The 25639-nt window shown below is 52.2% G+C and overlaps 2 protein-coding genes across 17 annotated transcripts in view; both read left to right on the top strand.

Moving 5' to 3' along the window:
* EPB41L1 (erythrocyte membrane protein band 4.1 like 1) overlaps positions 1-16375 on the top strand; it is a 67887-nt gene extending 51512 nt beyond the window's left edge. For 5 of the 15 annotated variants that reach the window (XM_027888464.1, XM_027888465.1, XM_027888466.1 and 2 more), the window contains 8 exons: positions 6091-6489; positions 7880-7990; positions 8363-8458; positions 8650-8712; positions 9608-9703; positions 11225-11305; positions 12167-12283; positions 13393-16375. In XM_027888464.1, the coding sequence (XP_027744265.1) occupies positions 6091-6489; positions 7880-7990; positions 8363-8458; positions 8650-8712; positions 9608-9703; positions 11225-11305; positions 12167-12283; positions 13393-13401 (972 nt within the window). In that variant the 3' untranslated portion in view covers positions 13402-16375. Of the gene's footprint in view, positions 1-1719; positions 4300-6090; positions 6490-7879; positions 7996-8362; positions 8459-8649; positions 8713-9607; positions 9704-11224; positions 11306-12166; positions 12284-13392 lie in introns of all 15 variants that reach the window. The other 10 variants (XM_027888456.1, XM_027888461.1, XM_027888458.1 and 7 more) reach the window with 6 other exon arrangements.
* Positions 16376-17895: 1520 nt separating this feature from the next.
* Positions 17896-24801, top strand: AAR2 (AAR2 splicing factor homolog). 2 transcript variants are annotated; one of them, XM_027888501.1, is made up of 4 exons: positions 17896-18676; positions 20747-20976; positions 23054-23119; positions 23715-23826. In XM_027888501.1, the coding sequence occupies exons 1-3, from the start codon at positions 17926-17928 to the stop codon at positions 23078-23080; spliced, it is 1008 nt and encodes a 335-aa protein (XP_027744302.1). In that variant the 5' UTR covers positions 17896-17925; the 3' UTR covers positions 23081-23119; positions 23715-23826. The 2 variants fall into 2 exon arrangements, with proteins under 2 accessions (XP_027744302.1, XP_027744301.1); XM_027888500.1 differs by lacking the exon at positions 23054-23119 and having other exon boundaries at positions 23715-24801.
* The last annotated feature ends 838 nt before the right edge of the window (positions 24802-25639 follow it).

Raw genomic sequence — 25639 nt, forward strand, 5'->3', positions numbered from 1 at the left:
GTTGCCATGGCAGAGCCTCTGGGAAGGATCTATCTGCCACTGGTGGAGGAGGGTGCCCTCCCTGCCCTGTGAGGGGCACAGCTGGCAGTGCACAGTGCCAACCTCATGCCTGTCCTGGCACTGCAAGGAGCCAGCACCTCCCTGCCCTCAGGGCTGGGTGTTTTCTTGGGGGCCAGCGGGCTGTAACCCAGCACAGTCCCCTGCGTGCTTCTCTGCAGGCACTCGGGGATTTTCAGGGGCTGCCAGATTCTTGGCAAAGCCCAGGGCATGGGGACAGGCAGAGGGGCTGTTGCGGGGTGCTGCAGGGCAAGACCTGGGGCACTGCTGAGGGATCTGTGCTCCCTTTGGCAGCTGGTAAAGAAGGCAGGAGCTGGGAATGGCATTTTTCTGCCACGGGCTTTCACCTCTTTCCTTGTGGAAGCCCTACCACTAGTATCTGGTTTTCCTTCTTTCTCTTCTGATGTTATCTTCTCTTACCTTCCCTCTGGCTCTGCTCCCCTCTTCCCCTGCGTTTCCTGTTATCCAGTTTCAGTCACTAGGTTTCCATTTTGGGTGCAACTGCTCCAGACATTCTTCCTGACCCCCCTGCCTGGGGAATGGCTCACATTTCCATGGATTATTGTTCCTGATTTGAGGAGGGAGTGGGCAGCCAGCCCCCTCCCTGGGACTGGAGCGCATTGTGGTGCCCCCAAGGGCCATCACTGCCTCTGCTGCAGGCTGTGCCATGGGCAGTGCCAGCCCCATGGTGAGCCCCCAGCATTGCCCCTTGTGTGTGCTCCCCAGGGCATCTGCGGAGGCCGCTGGGCTGCCTCATGGTGCACACATTCTCCTGCCACCATATTCCTGTGGTTTATTTTCTACCTGCTGTTCCAGAAGTGGCTGGATTTTAACAGTGCATCATTCTTGGCACTCCTGAAGCCTTCAGCTGACCTACAGGACAAACGTAGGATGTACAAGGTGTCCATAGCAGTGGTGACCTAGCGTCCCCCCACCAGCAGCACAGATACATGGCGTGGTGTGCCACATTCCTGCTGTGTGTCCATGCTGCAGGATGCTCCATGGCCTTTGCTTGGTCCTTGCTGCAACCCCCATACCTGTCTCAGCTGCCAAGCCCACGGTCCTTTACACTTGACAGATAACCTTTTACAGGTTACATTTTCTGAACTGCTTGGTTTCAGCATTGCTGGAAACCTCTGCTCAGTTATGGCTTCTGAGATGTCCCTGATCAGCTGGAAAGGAGGGATGGACTTTGGGGGGAATCTGAGCTGCAGCATCTGGTAGGAAGGGGAAAGGGCCTTTCTGATGGCTAAATGTTCATGCTCTTGGCAGTCTGACATATTCTTGGGGCACGCGGGTGAAGCTGAGAGCGAAGCTACCCAAAACACAGATCCTTGCTTCCAATGAAATCTTACCCCTGGGAATTGCTATTGCCAGCTGAAAATGGGGGTCCCAGCGGGGGACAGTGGCTAATTTCCTATCATAGCGTCAGCCCCTTATTTTCAGTCCCTCTCTCCATCAGCAAGTTGTCAGGATCTTTGTATAGACCCTGCCTCAACTCTGGCATTGAGAATACTACTACTAATACTACTAATTAGAATTATAATAATAGTGATGTAGCCATTGCTATGTGAGGCAGACCAGCTGTGCTACTTGTGCCAGCAGCAGTTGGGTGCGGTGCGTCTGATGCATTTAACTCTTCTTGCTCCAATTGCAATGCAGGGCTCGGAGCACTGGGTATTTATAGAGAGAGAAGCCCCTAGGCTGGAAGCGGTAGCTCTGAGGAAAGCTCTGGGAGTCAAGAAGGAAGAAGCACGTGTGGGTACCTCAGAGGTGAACACGAGTGTGAGCCTGTTGAAGGTGGAGGTGGCAATAGGGAAAGCCAAGGAAGTGACAGGCCAGAAAGAGCCTCCAAGTGCAGCCCTGGATACACGGAAGAGAGCCAAAATGATCGCCAGTCCCGAGGATTTTGAGTCTGTCTGGGAGGATGAGATCTATGAGAAGGAAAGCAGAGGCAGCCCAGAAGCAGCACACCTGCCCACTGGCAGCACAGAGAAGAAGCCTCAGAGCAAAGGAGCAGTCAGCGGTGAGCCAGGGCTGCCCAAGCCCTGTCAACAGCCTGAAGAGAGACAAAGGGCCAAGATTTTAGGGCCAGAGCATCCCGAGGGAGAAGGCAAGGTGCTCTCCAAGGAGTGTGCTTCTGCAGCCTCCAGGAAACAGGAGGCCAGAGTGCCAGGCACAGCCACAGAGCTCCTGAAAACCAAAGTGAAGGCTGGAGATGACAGCTCAGAGACTTCTGCAACCCAGAGGATCATCTACCTAGGAGATCCAGAGGGAGAGGAGAAGGACAGTAAAACACAACTTGTCTCGGACACTAGTGGGTGGCTTGGCTTGGAGGAAATACCAGAAGCCACAGTGAACACATCTAGGGAGGGATCAGGGCACGCAACACCTGCAGTGGAAGGGTTCCAACCCCCTTCTTCAGCAAGTCACCAACACAAGGCAGTGTCTGGAAAACCTACTGGAGCACCAGAGCAGCCCAGGATGGGCTATGACAGGATCAGCCTGGTGGGACATACCCTCTCGGGGTGGGAGAAGGAGTTGTCCCTGCAGCCAGAGAAAGCATCTGCTGGGGTGCCCAGCTGGGGAGCACCTGCAGGAAGTGAAGCCCTACCGTGTGTTCAGGAGGTGGGACCAGAGGAGACAGAGCTGCAAACCCTAGTGGGAGGCCTAAAGCCATGTGGCCTGGCAGGGGATGGCCACGGGGCTGAGGAGCACAAAGGGAGCCCAGCACAGTGCTCTGACACCTGCACAGCTGAGGAGGAGCTCTTGGGAGCAGGTGGTGACAAGGAGAAAAGTGCCAGAGTGGTTCTTCAGATGGAAGAGATAGAGACCAAGTCACCTCTCTCAGCTGTGTCTTGGCCAAGCTACGCTGGGGGGTTGGAGGGAGATAAACCCAGTGCTCCTGCCCCTCCACCCTTTCCCCAGCAATCCAGCCCTGTCCCTGTGGATTCAGCTCCAGGTACCAAGCCTGAGGGCACAGAGCTGTCCCAGAACACCAGCCCTATGAGAGGAGTGGCCACGCCCAAGGGTGTGAGCCCCTCTGTGGAGGTGGCCCTACCCAGGGAAACTGATCCTGAATCTGCAAAACAATACCAAGATACACGATTTACCTCATGGAAACCACACCAAGGGACAAGTCCCGGTGCAGCAGAACCACCCCAAACCAGAGATATTGCAGCAGAGTCAATCCAGGTCAGAGACACAGCCACCTGGGAGGTGGCCCAGGACATGGACCCTGCCACAGCACAGAGCAAAATCCCTGCCCCCAAAGTGCCACTGCAGGAGGAGAAGCCCATGATAAAAGAGTTCTTCCTGGGTTTGGGGCCCACATCAGGGAAGCTGACTGGAGATGAAGGCTGTGGGATGGAAGAACTGCCCCAAGATAACAGCCCTGGTGTGAAAGAGCTACCCCCCCAAGCAGAAGAACCAGAAAAACAGACAGAGGCCATCATGAGAGACCTGCCCCGAGAGGGTTCCATGGCTGGGGAGCTGCTCCACGTTGCCGATCCCAAAACACAGGAGTCACACTGTGACTCAGAGTTTAATGTGGCACAAGATCTGCAGGGCAGGAGCCCAACAGTAGGAGAAACCACCAGGGCCAGTAGCCTGGCTCCGGGGCAGCCACTGCAGAATGAGTCTATTCCCAAAGAAGCTGCTGATGTCTCACACTTCCAGTCCCCTGTATTAGGATTGTGCCAAGGAAGTGAGACATTCCGGCTCTCTGCCTTGGTGGATGAAGGTGAGGGAGAGCTGAAAGTGAGGGGTGGGACACATCAAACAGAGCCTGAATCGTTGGTATGCGTGGCTGGGCAGGCAGGAGCTGTGTCCCAGGAGCACAGAGATGTCGACGTGGCCCCAGGAAGCTGGGAGGACAACAAGAGCTACAGGAAAATCTCTGTGGCCTCCAAGATAAAGTTGTTCGAGCAAAGTGAAGTGGAGCGAAGGGAGGCCCAGGAGGGACAAGAGTGTGTGCCTGAAGCTGGGACATCAGCGAAAGCGAAAGGGAAGACAGCTCTGGCACGGGACATGCCTTTGAGCACCTGCCTCGCCTCACCACCAGCAGTGGAACCCGTGTCCAGTGTGAGCTCCTTGGCCCTTGGGCAAGGGGCTGGTTCAGGAGACATCTCCCAGCCTCACTCCCCGAAGGAAGATGTCTCTGTTGATCTGGAGCACGAAGAAGACAATGCTGATCTGGCCTCCCCCGACTCTGGCTGCGAGCTCACCCTGGCTGAGGCCATGGTAACTCCAATGAACTGTCTGAACAGGACGTTCATGCGCATGTTTTGTGGCTCTCTGACCATGTCCAGTGGCTCCTCACACATCCATTGACTGACAGCAGGCGCTTTGCATCCCTGTCCTTTCTGTCTGTGTGTGTGGTCAGGCTTACTGGCTGCATGCAGACCCGCTGCCCAGTTGGTTCATCAGCTTTTGTTTTGCGATCCCTGAACATTTTGGCTCCCTGGAGAATGCCGCTCACTAAACCCAAGAGCAGGCACCCAAGCTTCATGTCCAGGACCCAAAAAGGGCAACGGTGGGTGGCTGAAGGAGCTGCGACTGTCACAGGCACGCATCCCTCGGCAGCAGCGTGTCCACGCTTTCAGCTTCACCCTTGCATTTCCTACGTTGATACCCCTTCTTGCTTGGCTCACCAGCCTCCCCACCCTTCCCTGTCTTCAGCAAGCTGGTGGCTGGGTGATGAAGTAGCTTTCCTTGTTCTTGTGAGTACTAGATCAGCTCCTGCAGAGTTCATTTCCTTACAACTAACCCTTTTCTCTAATCCAGAGCAAATTTCAGGAACCAAATGGGGAAGAAAAGGATTTATCTGACCCATCAGTAAAATCCAGCCTGAAAGAAGAGAATTTAAAGACTGCTGTTCCAGTGGTCTCCCAGGTCTCAGTGCTGTTTTATTAAGTGCTTCTCCCTGCAGTATGAGCACTCCCCCTGCGCAACTGAGGGCTGTGCTGCCAGCTCTGCTCCTGTTGCAGGGCTGTTCTGTGTGTATTGATACAGTCACACACACACACACACATGTGATTGTGTCTGCGTGTTCCTCCTGGGGCTCTTGGACACCCTGTTTCTCATACCTCTCAACCTCCCAGCTGTGCTGAGGGAAGGGTGTGCCAGCACAGCCTGGCCCATGGGGGAGATAGCTCTGGCTACAGACGCTTGGAACCAAGGTCAGAAGGTGGGCTTCCACTGGGATTAGTGGGCTTAGAGGTGTTCCTAAGGGAGAATTGGGTCTAGACGGGTCTGGATTTGCCATGGCTTCATGGCAAAGCGTGACAAGGGGATACATACCCTCTGATGGTGGAGTTGAGAGGTATGTCTGTGTCTAGAGAAGAGCTGATAGAGGGAGGACATCCCTTGGCTCTGACCACGCTGTCAATTACACTGACCAGACACTCAGTCAGGTCACCCCTGAGACTCACCTGAGGCCTTTGGAGGGGGACGTGGTATCGGTGGGGAAGACTCACCCCAGGACAGCTGGTGGGCAGCTTTGGTGGGGCTGGTCTTTACCCTGGGGTGATGCTCTGCAGAGCCAAGTGGATGTTCAGTGGAATTGGCACACTACTTTGCTTCTCCCTCACTGTGCCTGGCTGATGGGCCCTTTTCTTTCAAACTCTTTTCTCTTTCTTTCCCTCATTTGTTTTTTTGAGTCACTGACATATGATAGCCCCAGCATCTGAGCTCTTTCTGATTGTCTCGTAACAGACCCATTGTTTTGCATCCATCTGCTTCCACTGCTGCACTGATGTGCCTCCAAGCTGGCCGAGCTTTTCTTGTGTGACCAACCCTTTTTGAGATGATTAATTGCCAACAGACTAGAGTAGCCTTCTCTCCCCACCCCGCCGCAAAGCTGCTGCTGTCAGAAAGGTTTCGGTCTCCATGCTTGAGTTGTGTTTGACTCTACTCTGTGATGTTTGCTGCAGCCTTCCTCCTCCTCCTGCTCCCCTACCCCTGCCGGCACTGCCAGCACTGCCACGTGGTGCTCATGGGCTCCGTCTCTCTCCGACATTGTGTCTCATTCAGAGAGCGGGTGTGAGGGAGGGCACCGAGGAGAGACCTAAACCACCTCGGCACAGGGCCCCCGAGAGCGACACCGGCGACGAGGAACCTGACCAGGAGAAGGACTCAGTCTTCCTGAAGGACAACCACCTGGCTATTGAGCGCAAGTGCTCCAGCATCACGGTCAGCTCAACCTCCAGCCTGGAAGCAGAGGTGGACTTCACTGTGATCAGTGACTTCCATGGCACAGCCTTTGAGGACATCTCACGGAGCCTGCCCGAGCTGGACAAGGACAAGAGTGAAATGGAAGACGAAGGCCTTGTTTCCTTCCAGCACACTGACAAAGTAGTTTCTGAACAGGAAGAGGATGTCAAATGCAGGGAGAAGGTCTCCCAGCCCAGCCCAGATGTCTCCCATCTAGAGGTACATGGGGACGCCATTCACCAGGACTGTCCTAGTGTCATCGTGCCTCTGTGTTCCTTGTCCCATTGCCTGGCATTGCCTTCCTGGAGTGCACTTCCAGCTGGTTTGGAGGAGCACACTGGCTTCCAAACACCCCCGTTTCCTGCCTGGTGTATTTCCCCAATGCATGCTGCGTCTGTGGTGCATGGCTCTGTTGCGTGCTTCCTGCATCTGCTAGCCAGGAGAAATCACTGTCACCTCTTGGTCCCCTGTGTTTGACCTCCCTGTCTCTTGCCCCACAACAGCATGTCATGCCATGGGAAGGGCACATGGCACTAACCATTGACACTGGCCTCGTGTCTTGCATGAATGCAGTGACCGGTTTGTGTAGTGAAAAGCCACGTGGTGCCCACTAACCCCTCTAGTCAATGCTGGGGCTGGGAGGGATTTACCAAGTGCCTTGTGGGAGTCACACCAGAGCTCCTGGAGAGTCACTCCTGTGCTGGGAGGGATTATTACAGGGGTAACAAGAATGCATGTGCATGCGTGTGGCAGATGAGTGTACACACGGGGAGAGGATGATAGAGCCAACTGCAGCTCAGTGAAATGTGGCCTTAGCTTTGTGCCTGGTCAGCCTGGGGCAGACTCCAGCTGTGACAGGTAAGTCCCTAGTCCTGTCCAGAGCTGCCAGGGCGCTGGAACCAGGAAAAAGCTGCAGAATTAGAGAGCTTTCTCTATGACAGCCTTAAAACCTTGTGCAGAGCATCTGATGCCATAGTCATGGGAGATCTGCTCCATATGCCCCATGGCCAGTGTAGGCAGCTGGCTTGGGAATGCTGAGCACTGGCTAAGCACCCCCTGTGCCCTTGGTGGTGCCGGTTTCCTGTAGTGGGGAAGTGGTGGATGCCTGTCTCTGTTCCCCTGAGGCTCTGACACCCCAGGTGTAACCAGAGCCTTCCAGAGCTGGTGCAGATCATAAACCAGCTGCAGCACATGAGTGAAACTGATTTGGTGGGTCACACCTACCTTTTGAAGACCAGTTTGAACTAACGCATGATGTCTCTATAAATCTATCCAAAAAATCCCTGAAAACCCCAGGTACAGAGCATCGGGTCTCATTTGGGGTGTGTGGGTCACAGGGCACTGTGGGTGGTGACTGTCCATCCAGAGCAGCAGCCTGGCCCCTGCTCTTTGCAGGATAGGGCTCAGTAGGACACTTGCAGGATATCAGATATGCATGACAGGTTTGCTCTGCTGGGTGGGGCTGGTGCACAGATAGCATAGGATCAGAATGGTTTAGGTTGGAAGGGACCTTAGAGATCATCTTGTTCAAAGCCCCTGCCATGGGCAGGGCACTCAGAGTTGTTGGCATTGTTGCCCCAGGGCCTGACTCGCTCTGTTTCTCCTGCAGCCATCACCCCCAAAAACAGATGCTGTGATGGTCGGCCTGGGGCTGGGTGTGAAGAAGCCTGAAGCAGACGGCTCTATTCCCCAGCGGGTTAGCACCACAGACACAGTGCAGGTGATGTGGTGGCTCCATCTTCCTGTGGCCCTGCTCCCCTGTGCCAAACCTCAGGCAGCTGGGAGGGTGGGGGGGCTGAGTAGGGTGGTTGGGGACCTCTGCTCACCCTCGGCTTGCTAAATTCCCCAAAACACTTAACCAAAGCCCACCCGGAGATATTTTCTGTGTCTCTGGCCCCATCTGCCATGCTGCTGGGCAGTGCTGGCACACGGGAACATCTCCAGAGGATGGCAGCCATCAGCTGCACTGCATGTGTCTGTGCCCTCATGGTCCTCCCTGGCATCTTCTGGCAGCAAAGGAGAGCCACACTGTCACTGTGAGTGTCACCTACTCCATGGCACTTCCAAGCTCACCTGGTTTCCTTTGCCCCAGCAGGTGGATGGAGGAACCCCGGGCAGCAGGGACACCCCGAGCAGCAGGGACATCACTGCCCAGGCTGGCACCACAGAGACGGCACTGGTGACCTCAGTAAGTGGGACTGGCCTTTTGAGGGGCAGAGGAACTGCTGTCCCCTGGGGTCCCTCTGCTCCAGCAGGGGCAACTGGGGCCAGCTGTGCTACGAGGGACCCTGCCCCACCAGAAGTGTCTGTGCAGGGTGAACTGCCATGTTTGCCCCCATGTTGTGTCTGAGCCAACGTGCCCATCTGCTCTTCTTTCAGGATCACAGCACCAAGGCTGGGAAAGGGGCCATTCCCACCACAGAGCTTCGCTCCCTCTCACCGGTGAGGGGGGGACATGGTGCCACCAGACAGGCCAAGACTTGAGGGGAGGGTGGGGGAAGGAAGGCAGCCTTGTGGGGCTGTGAGGACCCCTTCCCATCTTCCCAGCACTGGCACCCTTGGCTGATATGTTGGCACTGGGAAGAGCAGAAGGATGCTCAGAAGGATGGGGAGCAAGACAGCAGGGGACCTCGGCCTGTGGCCTTTTTCCTATGCCAGATACACACCTTGAGTATCTGCCTGAGAAGGATATTTCCCCAAAAATACCCAGCCCCTGGTGCAGTGGACACGATACTCCTAGCCCTGGGTGTCCTGTGCAGCCACCCAAGGCCAGCCAAAGGTCTTCTGATTCCCAGTGGAGGTGGTGGCCACCAACACCCTGCCCAGCAGCAGGCCTTCCTCTGGAAAGGGAGTTCTTACTCCATCACCTTGTTTCAATGGAGTCCAGGCTGGCCAAAAACTATGTGCCGCCCCAGTTTCATCCCTGTGTGCTGCCGGGAGCACATAGCCAGCACTGGGGCCAGGGCAGCAGCACAGCATTCCCAGCCTTCCCAGCCCTGAGCACACACCACAGGATGAACAGAGCTAGAGGCAGCCTGAGAGCAGTGTGCTGGGGTGGCCCTGAGGGTAGGTGGGGAAGAGTGAAAAACTGCCATGAGACCCTCTCACTGCTGCAGAAGCCCTTTTTAGGAGCTCTGGGCCTGGTGTACCTGTGGAAACATCTCCCTATCCCCCCAAAACATCTTGGTCCAATTGGAAGCACAATGCAATACCATTTCCACTTGCCACTCTCCCCTTCCATGCTTGGCTGAATAGGTACATCCCAATGGGGAGGTCCTAGCTCTTCAGGAGGCTCCCCTGTGACAGTCTCCTAATCCCACTGCTCTGTGTCCCACAGATCTCCAGCAGCTCCGCTGGGAAGGAGATGCTCACCAGCATATTCAGTGCCACTGCAGAAACTCTGTCCACTTCTACCACCACCCATGTTACCAAGGTGAGAGCCACTGGAATTACAGGATGGGTGGATTTATGTTGTGACTAGTACAGCAGAAAGTGCCCTTCTCCTCCTTACAAGCGAAAAGGTGTGTGTGCTGTCCCATGGGAATGGTGAGCCTGCACAGTGCCCTGCTCTGAGTGCCCTGTGCCTGGCTCAGCCCGCCAGGTGTGACCACAGGGGACAGCAGCAAGGACAGCCAAGTATCAGGTGGGCACACAGCCCAGTGCGGACCATAGGGAGTGATGGTGGGAAATGAAGGAGGCAAAGCTGCAGCACAGGATCTCACCCATGGCCATTTCATCCCCATATTAAGTACACACTCTTCTTAAGAGACACCCACAAGGATCAGTGAAGTCCAGCTCCTGGGGAACACCCCAACAATCCCGTGCCTGAGAGCGTTTCCAAATGCTTCTTGAACTCATACAGGCTTGGGGCCACAGGCACTGCCCTGGGGAGCCTGTTCAGTGTCAAACCACCCTCTGGGTGAAAAAGTTTTTCTTGATATCCAGCCCAAACCTCCCCTGACATAGCTCCAGCTGCTCCCTCAGGCCCTGCCACTTTTCAGAGAGAGAAGAGATCAGTACCTGCCCCTCAGGAAGATGCTGAAGATCCCAATGAGGTCTGACTTCAGTCTCCTCTTCTCTAGGCTGAACAAGCCAAGTGACCTCAGCTGCTCCTGGCACGGCTTCCCCTTGAGACCCTTCAACATCCTTGTGGTCTCCTTTGGATGCTCTCTAATGGCTTTTTATATTATAGTTTTTTTATATTATAGTGCCCAAAACTCACACAATATTCAAGGTGAGGCCTCCCCAGTGCAGAGCAGAGCATTACAATCCCCTCCCTCAACTGGCTGGCAATACTTTGCCTGATGCCCTCCAGGACACAGTTGGCCCTCATGGCTGCCAGGGCACTGCCAATTCATATTCAACAAGTGACAGGACAAGAGGAAATGGCCTCAAGTTACACCAGGGTGGTTTAGATTGGATATTATGGCAGGATTTTTCACTGAAAGGTGGTCAGGCACTGGAACAGGCTGCCAAGGGCAGTAGTGGAGTCATCATCCCTGGAGAAATTTAAATATGTGTAGCTATGGCACTTGGGGACATGGGTTAGTGGTGGCCTTGGCAATGCTGAGATGATGGTTGAACTAGATGATCTTAGAGGGCTTTGCCAACCTAAATGGTTCTGTGATTTTATAAATGACAGCAGAAGCTCAGTGAGGGACCTGAGCAGAAGGATGGGTGCTTGGTACCTACCACCCAACCCGTTCCCTTCGTCTCACCTGTGGCCAGCTGTGTCTCACTAGTTCTCACCATGCACTGAGTCATGGATAGTGACTGATAATTCAGCAGATCTGCTGAATTATGGGGCCAGTTCCCACAATGGGGTCAGTTCCCATTAGGGGGTCCGTTGCCAAGGTGATGCTGGGGTTGTCCCTCCTCACGTGAGCATAGCTACACCCACCCAGAGCTGGCTAGTGGGACAGCTGGGGTGAGTGCTTTCTTTCTCCTTGTGCAGACGGTGAAAGGAGGATTTTCTGAGACCCGGATAGAGAAGCGCATCATTATCACAGGAGATGAAGATGTGGACCAGGACCAGGTAGGAGCAGGACGGCCCAGCTTTGCCCAGCTCTGGCTGTCCCCAGATGCAATATCACATAGTTCTACTTCTGGCTCATACTTCTTTACTCCTTCTCTCCAAAAACTGACCCTTGAGGCCTCAAACTTTTCCAGCAGGGCAGGTTCCCATGAGTGCAGTGACACCCAGCCCAGATCCCACAGTGACACAGCAGTAAAGGTCACATCCTAGCACAGAGACCACTGAGGGCATCATCTTTTTTATTGTCTTAAAAAACATTTCCAGGTGCTCCTTTGTTGAAATACTGAAAAGTGACCCAGGTATTTTCTTTCTTGCACCACAGTCTCACTCCAGCTGATGTCTCTTTGAGAGGCAATCTCTCTGTGAGAGAGGAACAAAAAGTGACACACTTTCATGATGAAATAACATAGACTGATAGAAACCTCTAGGGCCATGGGGTCATTTTCCTGTGGCCTAACCCTTTGGGATTTGTTGCTTAAGAAGAAAAACTGTTAAGTAATTAAAAGAATTTAAAATAATTTTTAGAATTATAATAATAAATTTCATAGTTCTTGTAGATTTTTCTAGTGTTTTGCTGCAGTTCCTTTGCCCGGGCTTCAGTAGGAAGCCTGGGATGCAGCCCATCTCTACAGAAAAATCAGGAAGAGAAAGACATCGCATGAGGGATCCCAATCAGTGCTGAGCTCCAGCCTCTTCTGCCAGGCTGCTGTGGGTTCAGCTCTGAACCCTTGCATCCTTATCCTCCTGGAATCCCACTCAGCTCCCTGGGATCCCTCTCAGCTCCAGCTGCTTTCTGGTTGCGGTCAGGGTACCCGATTGTAGGGGAGTGAGTATAAATGCTTTCATCCTTCTGGTTTCTAGGCACTGGCTTTAGCAATCAAAGAGGCAAAACTCCAGCACCCTGACATGCTGGTAACCAAAGCTGTGGTATACAGAGAAACAGATCCCTCTCCAGAGGAAAGGGACAAGAAACCTCAGGTGAGTGAAGCTGCCAGATGTGTTTTATATCTGTTGGGTAAGGAGGGTAATTGCTCACGTCTCTGGTCCCCACCAGCCACGGGTGTTGGTGCCCCTCGGCACTGAGTGGCAGCTCTTGGCATGGTGGCTCTGGGCATGGCCACCTGGTTGTGGTTAGAAAGCTGATGCCATTCCACCAAAAGTCACCTTGCTTTCCTACTCAGCACAGGGCTCACAGTCATTTTTATGTAAAGAGGAAAGGACCTGCTTGTCCCCTTGGGGCAGGGAGGGAAAGAGGGGACAGAAGCTTTTTTGAATGGGCTGAGAAACTTGGCTAAGGTTCTTCAAAACAATCCGAAGTATCAGACAAGCATTTCCAAAAAAGAGTTTTTAGTCCCATTCAGATCCCCAGGTTGTGTTTTTACACACACAGGTGGAGGCAGTAGTACCTGAGGTTTGCCCCAAAGCTGTCCCAGCCCCAGACACTTTTCTTTAGAGCTTGAGGAGTCCTGTCCCACTCTAAACCCTCCACTCTGACCCCGTTACCCTCCGTCAGCTCCTCGGGGGTGGCACAGACACCAGACCCCCATGTCGGAGCAGTGGGAGGCAGCGGTGTGTGGTGGAGAGGAGAAGGAGTCTCACTGTCAAAAACTGTGTGAGGGGCTCTGGCAGCAGCCAGGGCGCAGATGCATTTGGAGAGGCTCCTTGGAAACGGGATTTTCTGTTTCTCAATCATATGAATATTTTAATTGACAGCTTTTAAGCCTGGAAAAGCAAAGAGCTCCAATGCAGCTGAGAAGGTCAGGAGAGCTGCTTAATTGTGTGTCATGTCCCACAGTGCAGACAAGCAAGCCCAGACACTCCTGCATCCCATAGGAGCCACCCAGTTTTAGTTGAATGGCTTAAAGTGAGGGAGCAGTGACTTCCCCTTATCACCCCCATACACCAACACCAGCCCAGTGACTGAATGCCTGCAAATTACCAGAGCTCCTGCTAATTAAGTGCAAACTGGGGCCCCAAGTGTTTGCAGTTACTGTCCAGTGCCCTCATACAAAGAGGAGCCTTCATGGATTTGCACTCCATGGACTGGCACTCCATGACTTTCAGTCCTTTCCATCTGCCTTGTACAGGAATCTTGACCAACATGTTCCTTGAAGTCAACATCTGTATTCCAACCTGGAGAACAGGGGAGAAGGAGCCTTCATGCTGGATTTATCAGCAAGACATAGACATCCTGGCTGCAATGTTCATGGCGAAGAGACAAAAATTTTTAAAAAAGGAATAGCAAATATATTATATATATATATACATACATACATATATATATATATATAAAAACAGGAAACAAAATGCATCCTTGCACTGCTGCTATATGCTGGAAATGAATAGCAAAAAACACCACCAACAAACAAAGTCAACCCTCTGCAGATAAATTGAAGAATTTCCTGGATTTGTGATCAAATAAGATTTAAAAAGTAATAATAATAACAATAATATCGGTAAGAATACAATAAGCCACCATCTTGCATGTTACATTAAAGGACACACAATCATGAGTTCATTTGTTGCACACTGAATGGAAAGAAAAACTGCTTTGCAACAAAGCAAGAAGTAAGCAAACTGAAGTAAAAAACCACAAGCAGAAGCAAAACCATTCCCCACCTCTGGAAAGAAGAGAGAAAAACACTGAATTTACAACCATAGGTTATTTTCCAATTCACAAGTGTCGTTTTGCCCTTCTCCTCATTCCATGCTGGTTCTTCTGCATTTTTTTGGGTTCTGTTAACTCTTCCCCTGCCCTTACTTATCTTCTCTGTGCACTTGTCCAACCTCTTGTTCTCTGAAGGTATTTAGGAATGGATTTCATTTCAAACAAAGAAAATGATATGTATATGGTTTCTCATCTCTAAAGAGCAGCCTATGGGGTTTCATATGGATGTGCATTTAAGTTATGTATATTATTATATATAACAAAGGGGGAGGGAGGGAACAATGCTGAAATAATTCAACAGTGCTGGTAAATACATTGCCGACATTTTTAAATTATTAACTCTTTGATTGACTGTGGTTGGTGTATTTTGAGACTCTTAGATCACACATGGACTCTGAGTCCTGCAAGATGAGAACTGAGAAGGTTTCAGCTGCTGCTAGTTGTGGGGAGAAGGTGAAAGGGCAAGGGACAAGAATGTTCCTCCAGCTGATCTACAGTGTATGGTGGTTGGATTTGGAGAGGCAGCAGTGACTTGGAGGGGTAAGGAAGGCAGTTGAGGCTCCAGCTGCAACAGCTGTTGGCAGAATTGTCTCCTGGCCCCCAGCCAGAGCCATGGGATCAGCAGGACTGTGTTCATCGCTCCCCTCCAGCCCACTGAGCCATGCCAGTGGTGGGGGTGGTTTTGCTTTGTTTCTGGATCCCAGTAATGAAGTTACTTGAGCTTTGTAGTAGGGTCGAAGGCAGAGGGCTGTTTCTGCCCTATTTGCCCTGATACCTAAGGTGTGATGGCAAGGGCTGCCTGAGGTGCTTGGGCTGGGGACAGCAATGGCAGGACCGTGGCAGTCCTTCCCCGACCTGCCTGGGAACAGGCAGTGGAGGGACCATACTGTGTCCATCACTGCAGAGCGTCCGCAGCATCCCAGGCTGGATGGGAGAGCCCAGGCCCTCTGCATAAGCAGGTGTGTGTTGAGGAGGTGTCAGTGGAGCTGCTCCCAGCTCGGCCCAGCTCAGCCTTCAGCCACAGGCAGCCTCCACGGCTGTCTTTGGAAGGGGACCATGGACCGAGCCCAGGGCCTCTGTACACTGTGAACCAGGCAGTTAGCTTAGACTCAGAACCAAAACCAGAAAGGAAAGGAAATAAATGGGTTTCCTTCTCAAAATCATCTCTAGCTCCTACAGAAACAGAAGGGCCCATGATTCTGCACCATTTTGCCTTTAGTCTCCTACCCCTCACACAGACCGCGCCCAGAAATAGGCATGTTTTGTCAGGCCCTGCCACAGCTTGGAGGATGCCATGACAGACCCTGCTTACTACCCCCACTGTCCCCGGTGGGAGCTGCTCCCTGGCAGTTGGACTGACCAGTTGCTCACCAGGATGTCCCTGTGAAGTCTGTTCTCCTAGCAGAGTGGTTTCTCCTGCAAGCGTGGAAGGCATGACCACAAGCAGGTAGGGCTGCCAGCCCTTGAGGGTCTCCCCAGCTTCCAGCCAAGCGCCTTCAGCTACTTTTGGAGAGCAGACCCCCAACCTAAAAAGAGTTAAAGCAGTTGCATAGGCTACTTTTCTCTTGGTTGTTTTTCCAATGCACCCAAGCCAGCCATGACCACCAATGGCACTGTCAGAGGGTGAGGGGGTGGTGGGTGGTCAGTAGTCTGCCCACTGTGCTGATGTTCATCAGCACACAGTGTGTTTCAGACATGGAGGAGGCCACCTAGCTTGCATATTGCCCTTGGACAATGTGCCCTACTCCACAACCCCCCCAAGGCCACTGGGAGCCTCAAGAATTGCTTTTGGCATTGTGCAGAGTCAGGAAAGTGAAGGTTCCTGTGGAAATGAGAGGCCTTACACAGCTAGGATTCATGTGCGCTTGGACTGAAGTGAGTTCTGTTTGCAGTGAGCAAACCTAGCCCCTGGCTCCCACAGCGTGTTTATGGGTGGCAGTGTCTAAAATTTTTCTTTAAAAAAAGGAAAAAAGGAAAGAAAAAGCTCACTGTTCTCTGGGTGAGGTATGGCTTTCTGATGCTCAGCTCCAGCCTACCCATCACTGCGCTCTGTTTTTAATAGCTGGTCACTGCTTGTTTTCTTCCAGGGGCCTTTCTGTTGAAAGGGGTGGGAGACATGAGTGCCTGTTTTTACCCAATCCCACAAATTCATTCTGAACGTGGCCTGCGATTGCATGAGTAATAATAACAATAACAATAATAATATTTATTTTTATTTGAGAAGCACCTTACCAACCAACTGCAATGCTCTGTTGTTCCTTCACTAACTCTCCTTTTCTCTTCCCTTGTTCTCCCTCTCCCCCTTTGGTCATACTCCTTTTCAGTGCTCGGTGGTGTATGCGTGTGTGCTCATTGTTCTTGTATTCAATAAAAGTGAAATAAATGTGTTTGATGCTAAATCAGCTTGGGTCCTCAGGGAACTCTTTCCTACTCAGATGCAGAAATGAAGGGGAACCTTGCAGATGGGATCACTGCACATGGAAATACAGAACTCTGTATAAAGAGAAGATCACAAAATCATAGAATCCTCAAATGGTTTGGGTCAGAAGGGACCTTAAAACTCATCTTGTTCAAACCCCTGCCTTGGGCAGGGACACTGGGACACCTTCCACTAGCCCAGGTTGCTCCAAGCCCTGTCCAACCTGGCCTTGGATACTTTCAAGGATGGGGCAGCCACAGCTTCTCTGGGCAACCTGTGCCAGGGCCTCCCCACCCCCACAGGGAAGAATTCCTTCCCAATATCCATCTAACTCTGCCCTCTATCAGTGGGAAGCCATTGCCCCTTGCCTTGTCACTCCAGGCTCTTGTCCAAAGTCCCTCTCCAGCTCTCTTGGAGCCTTTTTAGGCACTGGAAGGGGTTCTAAGCTCTCTCTGGAGCCTCCTCCAGGTGAACATCCCCAGTTCTCCCAGCCTGTCTCCAAAGCAGAGGGGCTCCAGCCCTGGGAACATGTCCCCAGCCTCCGCTGGATTCACTCCATCATTCCATGTTCCTCCTGTGCTGAGGACCCCAGAGCTGGAGGCAGCACTGCAGATGAGGCCTCTTGAGAGCAGACAAAGGTGCCACCAGGTCGGGAATTGTGGCTGGTGGAGCTGGAAGCAGCTTCATGTGGGGGCTGCTGCCCTCGTACAGTCCTATGGGGCAGCGAAGGTGCTTTTGAGGTTGCTCAAAACGCAGAAGCAGTGTGAGCTGCCCTGCTCTTGGGGACACTGACTCTGTCATCCTGCGACGGAGAGCAAGGCGGTGGGGATGATCTAACCTACTGTGGGATCTGCGTGTCACTGCAAGGGTCCCCGTGTGTCTGTCCTGTGGGGCTCCTGGTCCATCAGTCCCAGGCTCTTATCTGTCCGTCCCGCTGCAGGGCTGGGAGGACAGGGGGAATGGCTGCCAGCTGGGGGAGTGGGACCCGCTTGGGGTCATCGGGTCAGTGGGGAGTAGCCTCAAGACACGGACGGTCAAGGAGTCAAAGTGGAAACAGCACGGGGCAGGGGAGCTGGGGATGGGCGCGGTGGGACAGGGACCGGGCAGGGGGGTGAGGAGCCGAGCCGAGGGACAGAGGGAGTGATAGGGACCGAGCCAGGGTGAACGAGGGGACAGGGACCGGGCTGGGGGTGAGCGGGAAGGTCAGGGACAGAGTCTGGGGGGCAGAAACCAAGCCGGGAGATGGACGACGAGGACAATGACCGAACCGGGGGAAGAGAGGACCGGGAAAGGAGATGGATGGGGAGCAGGGATGGAGCCGGGGGCGAGTGGGGGCCCCCGGGAGGACACGAGTCCCTGCTCACTGGACACCTCCGCCCTGAGCGCCGCAGAGCCCCGGCCCGAAAGTCGGGGGAGGTCGAGGGCTCCTCCCACCGCCCTGCCCGGAACCACCGCCCCGGATTTCCGGGAAGGGCCGCTCCATCTCCGGGTCCGCTGGCTTTGGCGGCTCGTCCTGCCCGGCCCGGCCCGGCCATGGCGGCCCTGCGGGCGGACCCCGAGCTGGCCCGGCAGCTCTTCTTCGAGGGCGCGGCCGTGGTAGTGCTGGACGTGCCCGAGGGCACCGAGTTCGGCATCGACTACAGCGCTTGGGCCGTGGGGCCGCGGTTCCGCGGCGTGAAGATGGTCCCGCCGGGGCTGCACTTCGTGCACTGCAGCGCGGGCAGGGCGGGCGGCGGGCGGGACACGGGGCCGCGCTCCGGCCGCTTCCTGAGCCTGCGGCGCCGCGAGGTGCGGCTGCTGCGCTGGGACCCCGCGGGCGAGGCGGTGCGACTGGAGCCCCCCGGGGAGGGCGAGGCGCTCCGGGAGAGCCTGCGGGAGCTGGACCCCTTCCTGGGCCCGTACCCCTACGAGACGCTGAAGAAGTGGGTCTCGCTGACCTCCTTCATCAGCGAGGCGGCGGCGGAGCAGCTGCAGCCCGAGAGCGGCGAGATCAGCGCCTTCGCGGAGGTGCTGCTGGAGCCGGCGGGGCGGCACACGCGGGACCGCGCCGGGCAGCACCGGCAGCCGCTCGGGGCCGAGTGCCGGAGCTACGCCGAGGGGCTGGCGAGGCTGCCCCGCATGCAGCCCCGGGCCGGCACCCAGATCCGCTTCACCGAGCTGCCCAGGCAGCTGTACCCCGATGGGGCCACTCCCGAGGAGATCACCCGGCACAGCATGGACCTCAGCTACGCCCTGGAGCGGGTGATGGAGCAGCGCTATCCCGGCCGCCCGCTGGAGCTCCTCGGTGAGCACCGCCCAGGGCAGACCTAATCTGTGTCCTTGTTTGGATTATAGCCCATTTAGGGGTATAAAGTTATGAAGGCTGAGGGAGTTGAGCCTGTTCAGCCTCAAGAACAGACGACTGAGAGGCGACCTCATTATTGTATGTAAATATCTAAAGGGTTGCCGAGAGAGTGGAGCCAGGCCCTCCTCGGTGGTTGCCAGCAATGAGATGCGAGGCAACTGGCAGCAACCAGTACCCAGGAAGTTCCATCTGAATATGGAGAAGAACTTCTTTCCTGTGCGGTGACAGCACATGAACAGATTACCCAGAGAGGTTATGGAGTCTCCCTCACAGGAGATATTCCAGACCCATTTGGACACAATTCTGTGCTCTGGGCTGACCCTGCTTGAGCAGGGAGGTTGGATCAGATGCGCCACTGTGGTCCCTTCCAACCATTCTGTGACTGAAATGAGAGCTCTGGGATGAAACCTGTGTCTGTTCCCTGGTGCCCTGAGGCATCTCTTTGTTGCAGGACAGAAGTTGGTGTAGTTCTTAGCAGCAATAGGGCCCGTTCCAGTTGCCTGGAGAAGAGACCTCACTGGGGTCTGTAGCTTCTTCACAAGGGGCAGAGGGGCAGCATCGATCTTTGCTCTCTGTGATTGGTGGCAGGATCTTAGGGGATGGCTGGGGCTGTGTCAGGGGAGGTTTAGGGTAGATATTAGGAGAAGATTCTTCCCCCAGAGGGTGGTCGAGCACTGGAACAGGGCCCCCAGGGCAGTGCTCGTGGCCTCAGGGCTTGAGCGGTGTTTGGACAACACTCTCCGCCACAGGGTGGGATTGTTGGGGCGTCCTGTGAAGGGAGGGGAGTTGGACTCAATGATCCTTGTGATTCCTGTCCAGCTCTGGACATTCTGTGAGTCTATTCTAAGACTCTGTGGTGTAAAGATGTGATGCTGGGGGTCAGGAGCTGTCAGCTCGCCTCTGGCTTCTGGGTGCTGCTCTTGGAGCCCAGATTGCCGCAGGTTAAGTCAAAAGCAGCAGTCACAGGTCTGTCATCTGGTACCAGCCTGGCACTTTGCCTGTTAGGTTGATCTCTTGAGGGCAGGTCTTACAGAGTCTTGGGAGTGCTGAGTGGGGCTGAACACCCCCAGATCCTTGTTCCTGATGTGTGGGGAGGGGGTACAGGTCTCCCAGCCAATGGTTCCCAGTGCAGCAACCAGTCCCTACCAGGCTGGTACAGTGGCAGCTCAGACGTGTGCTCTGCGTGCTCTCTGTGCTGTCTGTGTGCAGGTGTATACCCTGCCTTTGCTCCGTGTGCTGCCAGAGACTTGCCACGGCAGCATCTGGGCTGTGCCAGTGCTGCAATGGGGAGACCACACCCCCTCACTCAGCCGGGGCTGCATCTCCCAGGGCTCAACTACTCCCCAGCCTTTTATACGATCGGGGATACAAATAAGTACTAAAGCTGTGGAGGTCCTGGAGTGGGTTTTGTTTTGTGATAGGATGGAGGGAGAAGCCCTCCCAGCTTTCCAGCTGAGACTACTGAGCTACAAGCCTTTGTTTTTCCTTCTGTTTTTTCTCTATTAATGTTAAACAATTTTTTCTTTTTCAAAATTATCAGAGACAACTGTAGAATAAACAGTGAGTTACCATAGGAAACAGGGGCAAAATAGCTGATGCCAAGCATCCAGTAAGATGGACTGTGGGTCTTAATTCAACAAGGCAAACACATCTGTGAATGTACGGCTCAGTGTTCCACGGCAGCGGCGTTTGCAGTCCCATGTGGCTCTGGATACCCAGGCCCAGGAGGACTGAATGCTCACAAAATAATAGCAAGGTCTAGCTCATTGTTTGGGTTTGTAAAGTCCCTCTACAGTGATGATAACCACAGTTACAGGTGGCCTGCCCTGTTCTGCTTTGAAGGGCAGAGCATCAGCCAATGGTCAGTGTTTAGAGTATCAATCACTGCTGGCAGGATGCATATGCACAAGTCAAACCAGCACTTGGCAATCATTTACAGAGCTTTGGGGAGGACACATACCTTGGATATCTTTTAGTCTTATGTGTGTTTTGTTTTCTGAATCAACACAGGTGAGCTGCAGTTTGCTTTCATTTGCTTCCTGATTGGGAATGTGTACGATGCCTTTGAGCACTGGAAAAGACTCCTGGACATCCTGTGTCGATCTGAAGACGCCATAGTGAAGTACCAAGACCTTTACATCAATCTCATTTCCGTGCTGTATCACCAGCTCAACGAAATCCCAGCAGATTTTTTTGTGGACATTGTCTCCCAGGACAACTTTTTAACCAGCACCTTACAGGTACATTTGTGACTGTCCCCTGAGAAACAGGAGTGGGAAGCAGGGCATACAGGGGATCAGAGCAACTCTGGGGAAAAGGTGCAAAAGGAATTTAGCTGCTGTTGAGCTGTGTGGGAGATAGTGAGCTTGTCTAAGCACACAGGAATTTTCTTTTACTTTTTCCCTATTTTATTCGTTGAGAGATGCCATTTGCTTCTCACCTCAGCATTTGGTCTGCTCAAATTATGCCTTGAAGAGCCTAATGCAGTGTAAAATTGAGTTTGGCAGGGAGAGGAAGTGTTGCAAATAGTGCTGGAAGCAACGTGCCATGGTGCCTTGGGTTTGGAGTTCTGGACTGACACGTCCGATGCAACTGGACTGCACCAGCAGACCTGTCCTAGAAGTTTTTAAGACCTTTGCCTACATTCAGCTGAACAGCTACGAGAAAGGCTGAGCAAGGGCAAGATGATGTATATTTTTGCCCAAATGTCATTCATTCTTTAGAAACAAAACCAACAAACCAACACTAAAAACTTTGGCATAAGGGACTGATGATAGTGATTTTTGTGCAGCTTGAATGGTTTGCTTAGTATGCAGGGAAGCTGCAGCAAAACTTGACCTTAGGGCAGTGATAATATTTTAGAAGCTTTTCCATTCCATCTAGCCTTAAGCAAAGCTGAAGATTACCTGTAGTCAAGTTCCAGAGGGTATTTATGATTATTCCAACATGCAGCAAATGCTGCTTCTGCTGAGACAGGCAGGGGCAAATATGTGATTCAACACCAGAGAAACCAGTTACTCCCGCTGGCTGTGACCATACTGTGACAGTGAAGCAAATTGGCTAAACAAAACTTCGTTTAAAAAAAAAGGCAAACCCAGACACACTGATAAAGTGTGAAACAATCCCTGCAGTAATTAGGGCTAGTAGTGCTTCAAGTGCTTGATGCCTTCTCCTTTCCCAGAAAGCAGGTGCATTCCTCTCCTTTTAACTCCCAAGTTCTTGCTGTAGATTTGGGGAGGGTTGACAAGTTTGGTTTTAATTACCTGGGCAAAGTGGTATGGGAAGCATTGTTTTAATCAAGTGACTTTTTTGAATTTGGATTCTTACAAGTCTCACTTTTTTAATTTGTATTTTATTTCTCTTGGTAGTTTTTTTGCGTCACATTGCAGGACTGAAAAACCCAGCTCTGTTTGCAGTACACTCAGAGCAACTCTGTGCATTGTCAGCTTACCATCTGAGGGGAATTTGGGAAGCACCCTTATTGCTGGTTATCTTTCGGTTTTGGCTGCCTGAGTCTTGTCCGCCCCTGGGTTCCACCAGTCTATGTTTTGCTTCAGCAGCAGAAGCTGTGCTGGCACAAGGGACCACCCTTAAGCTTTGGCAGGAGTCATCAATTCCTAGTGACAAAGAAAAACTTTGCCTTGCTAAGTGAGCCTCTCCTCACTCAAGGTTCTCTGCTTCTCTGCTCTCCTGGGGCTTCCCTGAAATAGTGCCAGGGAACCCCTGGGACTTGCCTTACCCAATCACTTGACACACACTCATCAGAGTTAACTGGGCGTGGGCAGGTGCACAGAGGTGTGTGGGGAAGTGCATTGTCTGTGTAGCTCCTGCTCAGCTCTGAATACAGCAACTTTTTATTTTTGGAGTTTGATCCAAGGCAAGGCGAGTACGGCACAACCACCACCGACTGTGCAGCCCTAACAATGTTTAAAGAAAAAAAAAATCTTGATCAAATAGCTCATTTAATGTGCAGTTCATTGAGGAGAAGTGGGAAATCTTTTAATCTTTTTTCTTTAACAGCAACCTTGTTGTGTACAAGTTCTTTCAGAAAGAGAGAATTTCACAGTACAAAGAACAAGGAAAAGACAAACGATCATCCACAAAGCAACAAACTTTGCTGCTGGTTGTCGATGATTTATCCAGTTGTCAGTAGCTCAGCTCCCAAATATGAGGCTGCATTTTTCCCAGAGGAAATTTCTTCTTATGGAAATTAATTCTGGATCACAAGTTCAGCAGAGGAGCAGAAGCGGGTTGATGAGAGATGAGCTCTAGGACTGTATGCCCTGTTAATCATATACAGATACTTTCACTCTCCAGGTGCCAACCAAAGGTGTGAATCTGTGACATGTTAATACATTTGTTCTTGGATGATGGAGGGGAGAGGTTAGTCCAGATTTCAGTGCCCTGTGCTCAAGGCGGTGCTGGGGATTACTGGACTTTTTCCAGAGCTCTCATTCCTCTCTTACCTTCAAGGTCTTTTTATTGAGTTTCCTCTGTATCTAAGGTGTTGGTGATAGCATATTACAAAATTACTTTGAGAGATTTCTAAGCATGGAAACAATGGGTGCAATTACCTGTTGGCCTTTTTGGACACATGATGGAAAATCGGCTACTGATAATGCTTTTTTTTTTAATTCCTTCTGCTCAGACATTTTCCTTAGCTCACACTTAAGCATATTTCAGAATTCCGTAATACAAATTCAATTACATGCATATTCCTGCTTCAGAGTTCTTACCTGAGTGCACCTACTGTCGTGAAGGCAGGATGGGATGGGCTTGGGGCTGTGAAATCGGAGGTGTAGGCTTTGGTTAGGTAGCCCCAAAGCAGGAGTGATTTCAGGTTGGTACATCCCTGGCCAGTGGCCTAACCTGAATCTCTTCCTGGTGCTCCCAGGAATGTTGATGATGTCCTTGTAGGAAAGAGATGCCCAGGTGGTGCCACAGCTGAGCTCTTTGTGACCTCTGCTCTTTCTTTTAGGTGCTGTTTTCCTGCATGTGCAGTGCTGCTGTTGATGAGACCCTAAGGAAGAAGGCTGAAAAGTTCAAGGCTCACCTAACAAAGAAGTTTAAATGGGACTTTGAGGCAGAGCCTGATGACTGTGCTCCTGTTGTGGTGGAGCTGCCTGAGGGTGTGCGGGTGGACTGAGCCAAATGCTCCCTCAGCAGCAAACAGCTTTAAAAATAATTCATTCCTTCTCTTCTCCAGCCATGCCAGTTTCCTGAAGTCAGTTTCTGAAGCTAATCTTTCTGCTGTAGAACATGGGAGGATGCTGAACTTTGCAAGGAGATCAGAGTTATTGGAGGAGTTTGAGAGTTGTCACATGGACACCTGCATTTTTTCCCCAACTCTTCTGCAACAACTCCTCATAGAATATGAATTAATTACAAATTCATAGAATCATTTAAGTTGAAAAAGACCTTTTAGGATTATCAAGTCCAGCCATAAATCTAACACTGCCAAGATCATCCTACACTCAGCTGACTGGGCTCGTGTTACAGGGGTGTGACCACAACTGTTTCACTGCTGTGTCAAATGCTCGTGCTGCTCACTGGGATTTGTCTGTTGTGAAGGAGGACTCAAAGCCTCAGCAAAATTCCTCCCATTGCATACCCCTAACACGGAGGTATCTTATTCCTCCCATTCTGTTAAAACCTTTTGTATTTACTGCTGATGCTCTGTTTTGCCTGAGGTAAAAGACAGTGAACAGTTTTGAGACAAGAAATAGTTATTGGGCTGTAGTCTCCCAGGTCTTGAGGAATAGAGCTAGCAAGATTTAAAGGTCAGATTTCCACATGAACTGGAGCCTCTATTTTGTTGTAATTGGAAATCTTATGTATTTTCCCTGGTGACAGTCTCTTCTTTGTCCACAGTTCCCAGGGACAGGCTGTAAGAAGCCTGTGGTGTTTCTGCAAACCTCCACGGGGTTGTACCACTCAATTGTTACTTCCTCGGCTGTCAGACTCCCTCAGGAATTTGTCTGTGTGCATGTTGAACAGGATAATGCTCTTTGTTAGTCTTCTGTCATTCAAAATAAATCTCAAAAGAGCCTTGTCTACAGAAAACATCTGAATGAATGGGGTTTAGTTGTTTAGTTGTAGTACATTGACACTTCCTTCCCTTCCCCATTGGCACGTCCAGTGTCCCTGCAGATGATCTATGATGTCCAAGGGTGGAAGAGGGTACACAGTGTGGCAGAAAGCTCAGTGTGTTCTGGGAAGGTGTGTGATGAAGTGTTTCCAGATCATCAGGAAATTTCCACAGGGATGGGCCACTGGAAGCCCTCATTGCTGCTGGGGGCCTTTCCCTCCTTCCCGCAGGGGCTCTGCACTTCATTCCTGTGGTGTCCAGGTCTATCTGAAATGGATTCTGGTTGACCACAGGCCCTGTGGGGAGGTTACTCTAATTTGGCAAGTTACTCTAGTTTCTTCTTAAGTCGTCCTTTCCATGCTTGCTTGCCCTTAACATCTTGAGATCTTTTGCATGGCAGTGTGACTGTGCTCTCCCTGCCTCCTTGCTCTGTGTTTGGATCACAGGCAGAGCTCTCTTTCAAGTTGCTCCCAGCTTTGATGGACAAGGCCTTTTTTGGTTTGTTGGTTTTTTGCACCACCCCAGTGGTTCTGGTGCTTGGCAGCAGAACACAGATCCCTGATGTCGGTAGGGAAGGGATCAGGGAGCCTGGGGCCCTGCCTGTCTGGAAGAGAGAAAGGAGCAATGCCCTGTGGCTGCACAGGGCTGGCCAGGCCGCATCAGTGCTCTTAGTCTCCTGGCAATGCTCCACTGCTTTGCTGGATAACTTGATTTGAGTATGTCTGTGTTAAATCTCAAAACGACTAACTGAAAATTAACCGTTTATAATGGTCAGGCTTCCATGATGAACTACACTTAAAACTGAGAAAAGGGAA

Source organism: Empidonax traillii, unplaced genomic scaffold (assembly GCF_003031625.1).
Source record: "Empidonax traillii isolate 1590-97213 ecotype Southwest subspecies unplaced genomic scaffold, ASM303162v1 scaffold239:size738852, whole genome shotgun sequence".
NCBI classification, from domain to species: domain Eukaryota; kingdom Metazoa; phylum Chordata; class Aves; order Passeriformes; family Tyrannidae; genus Empidonax; species Empidonax traillii.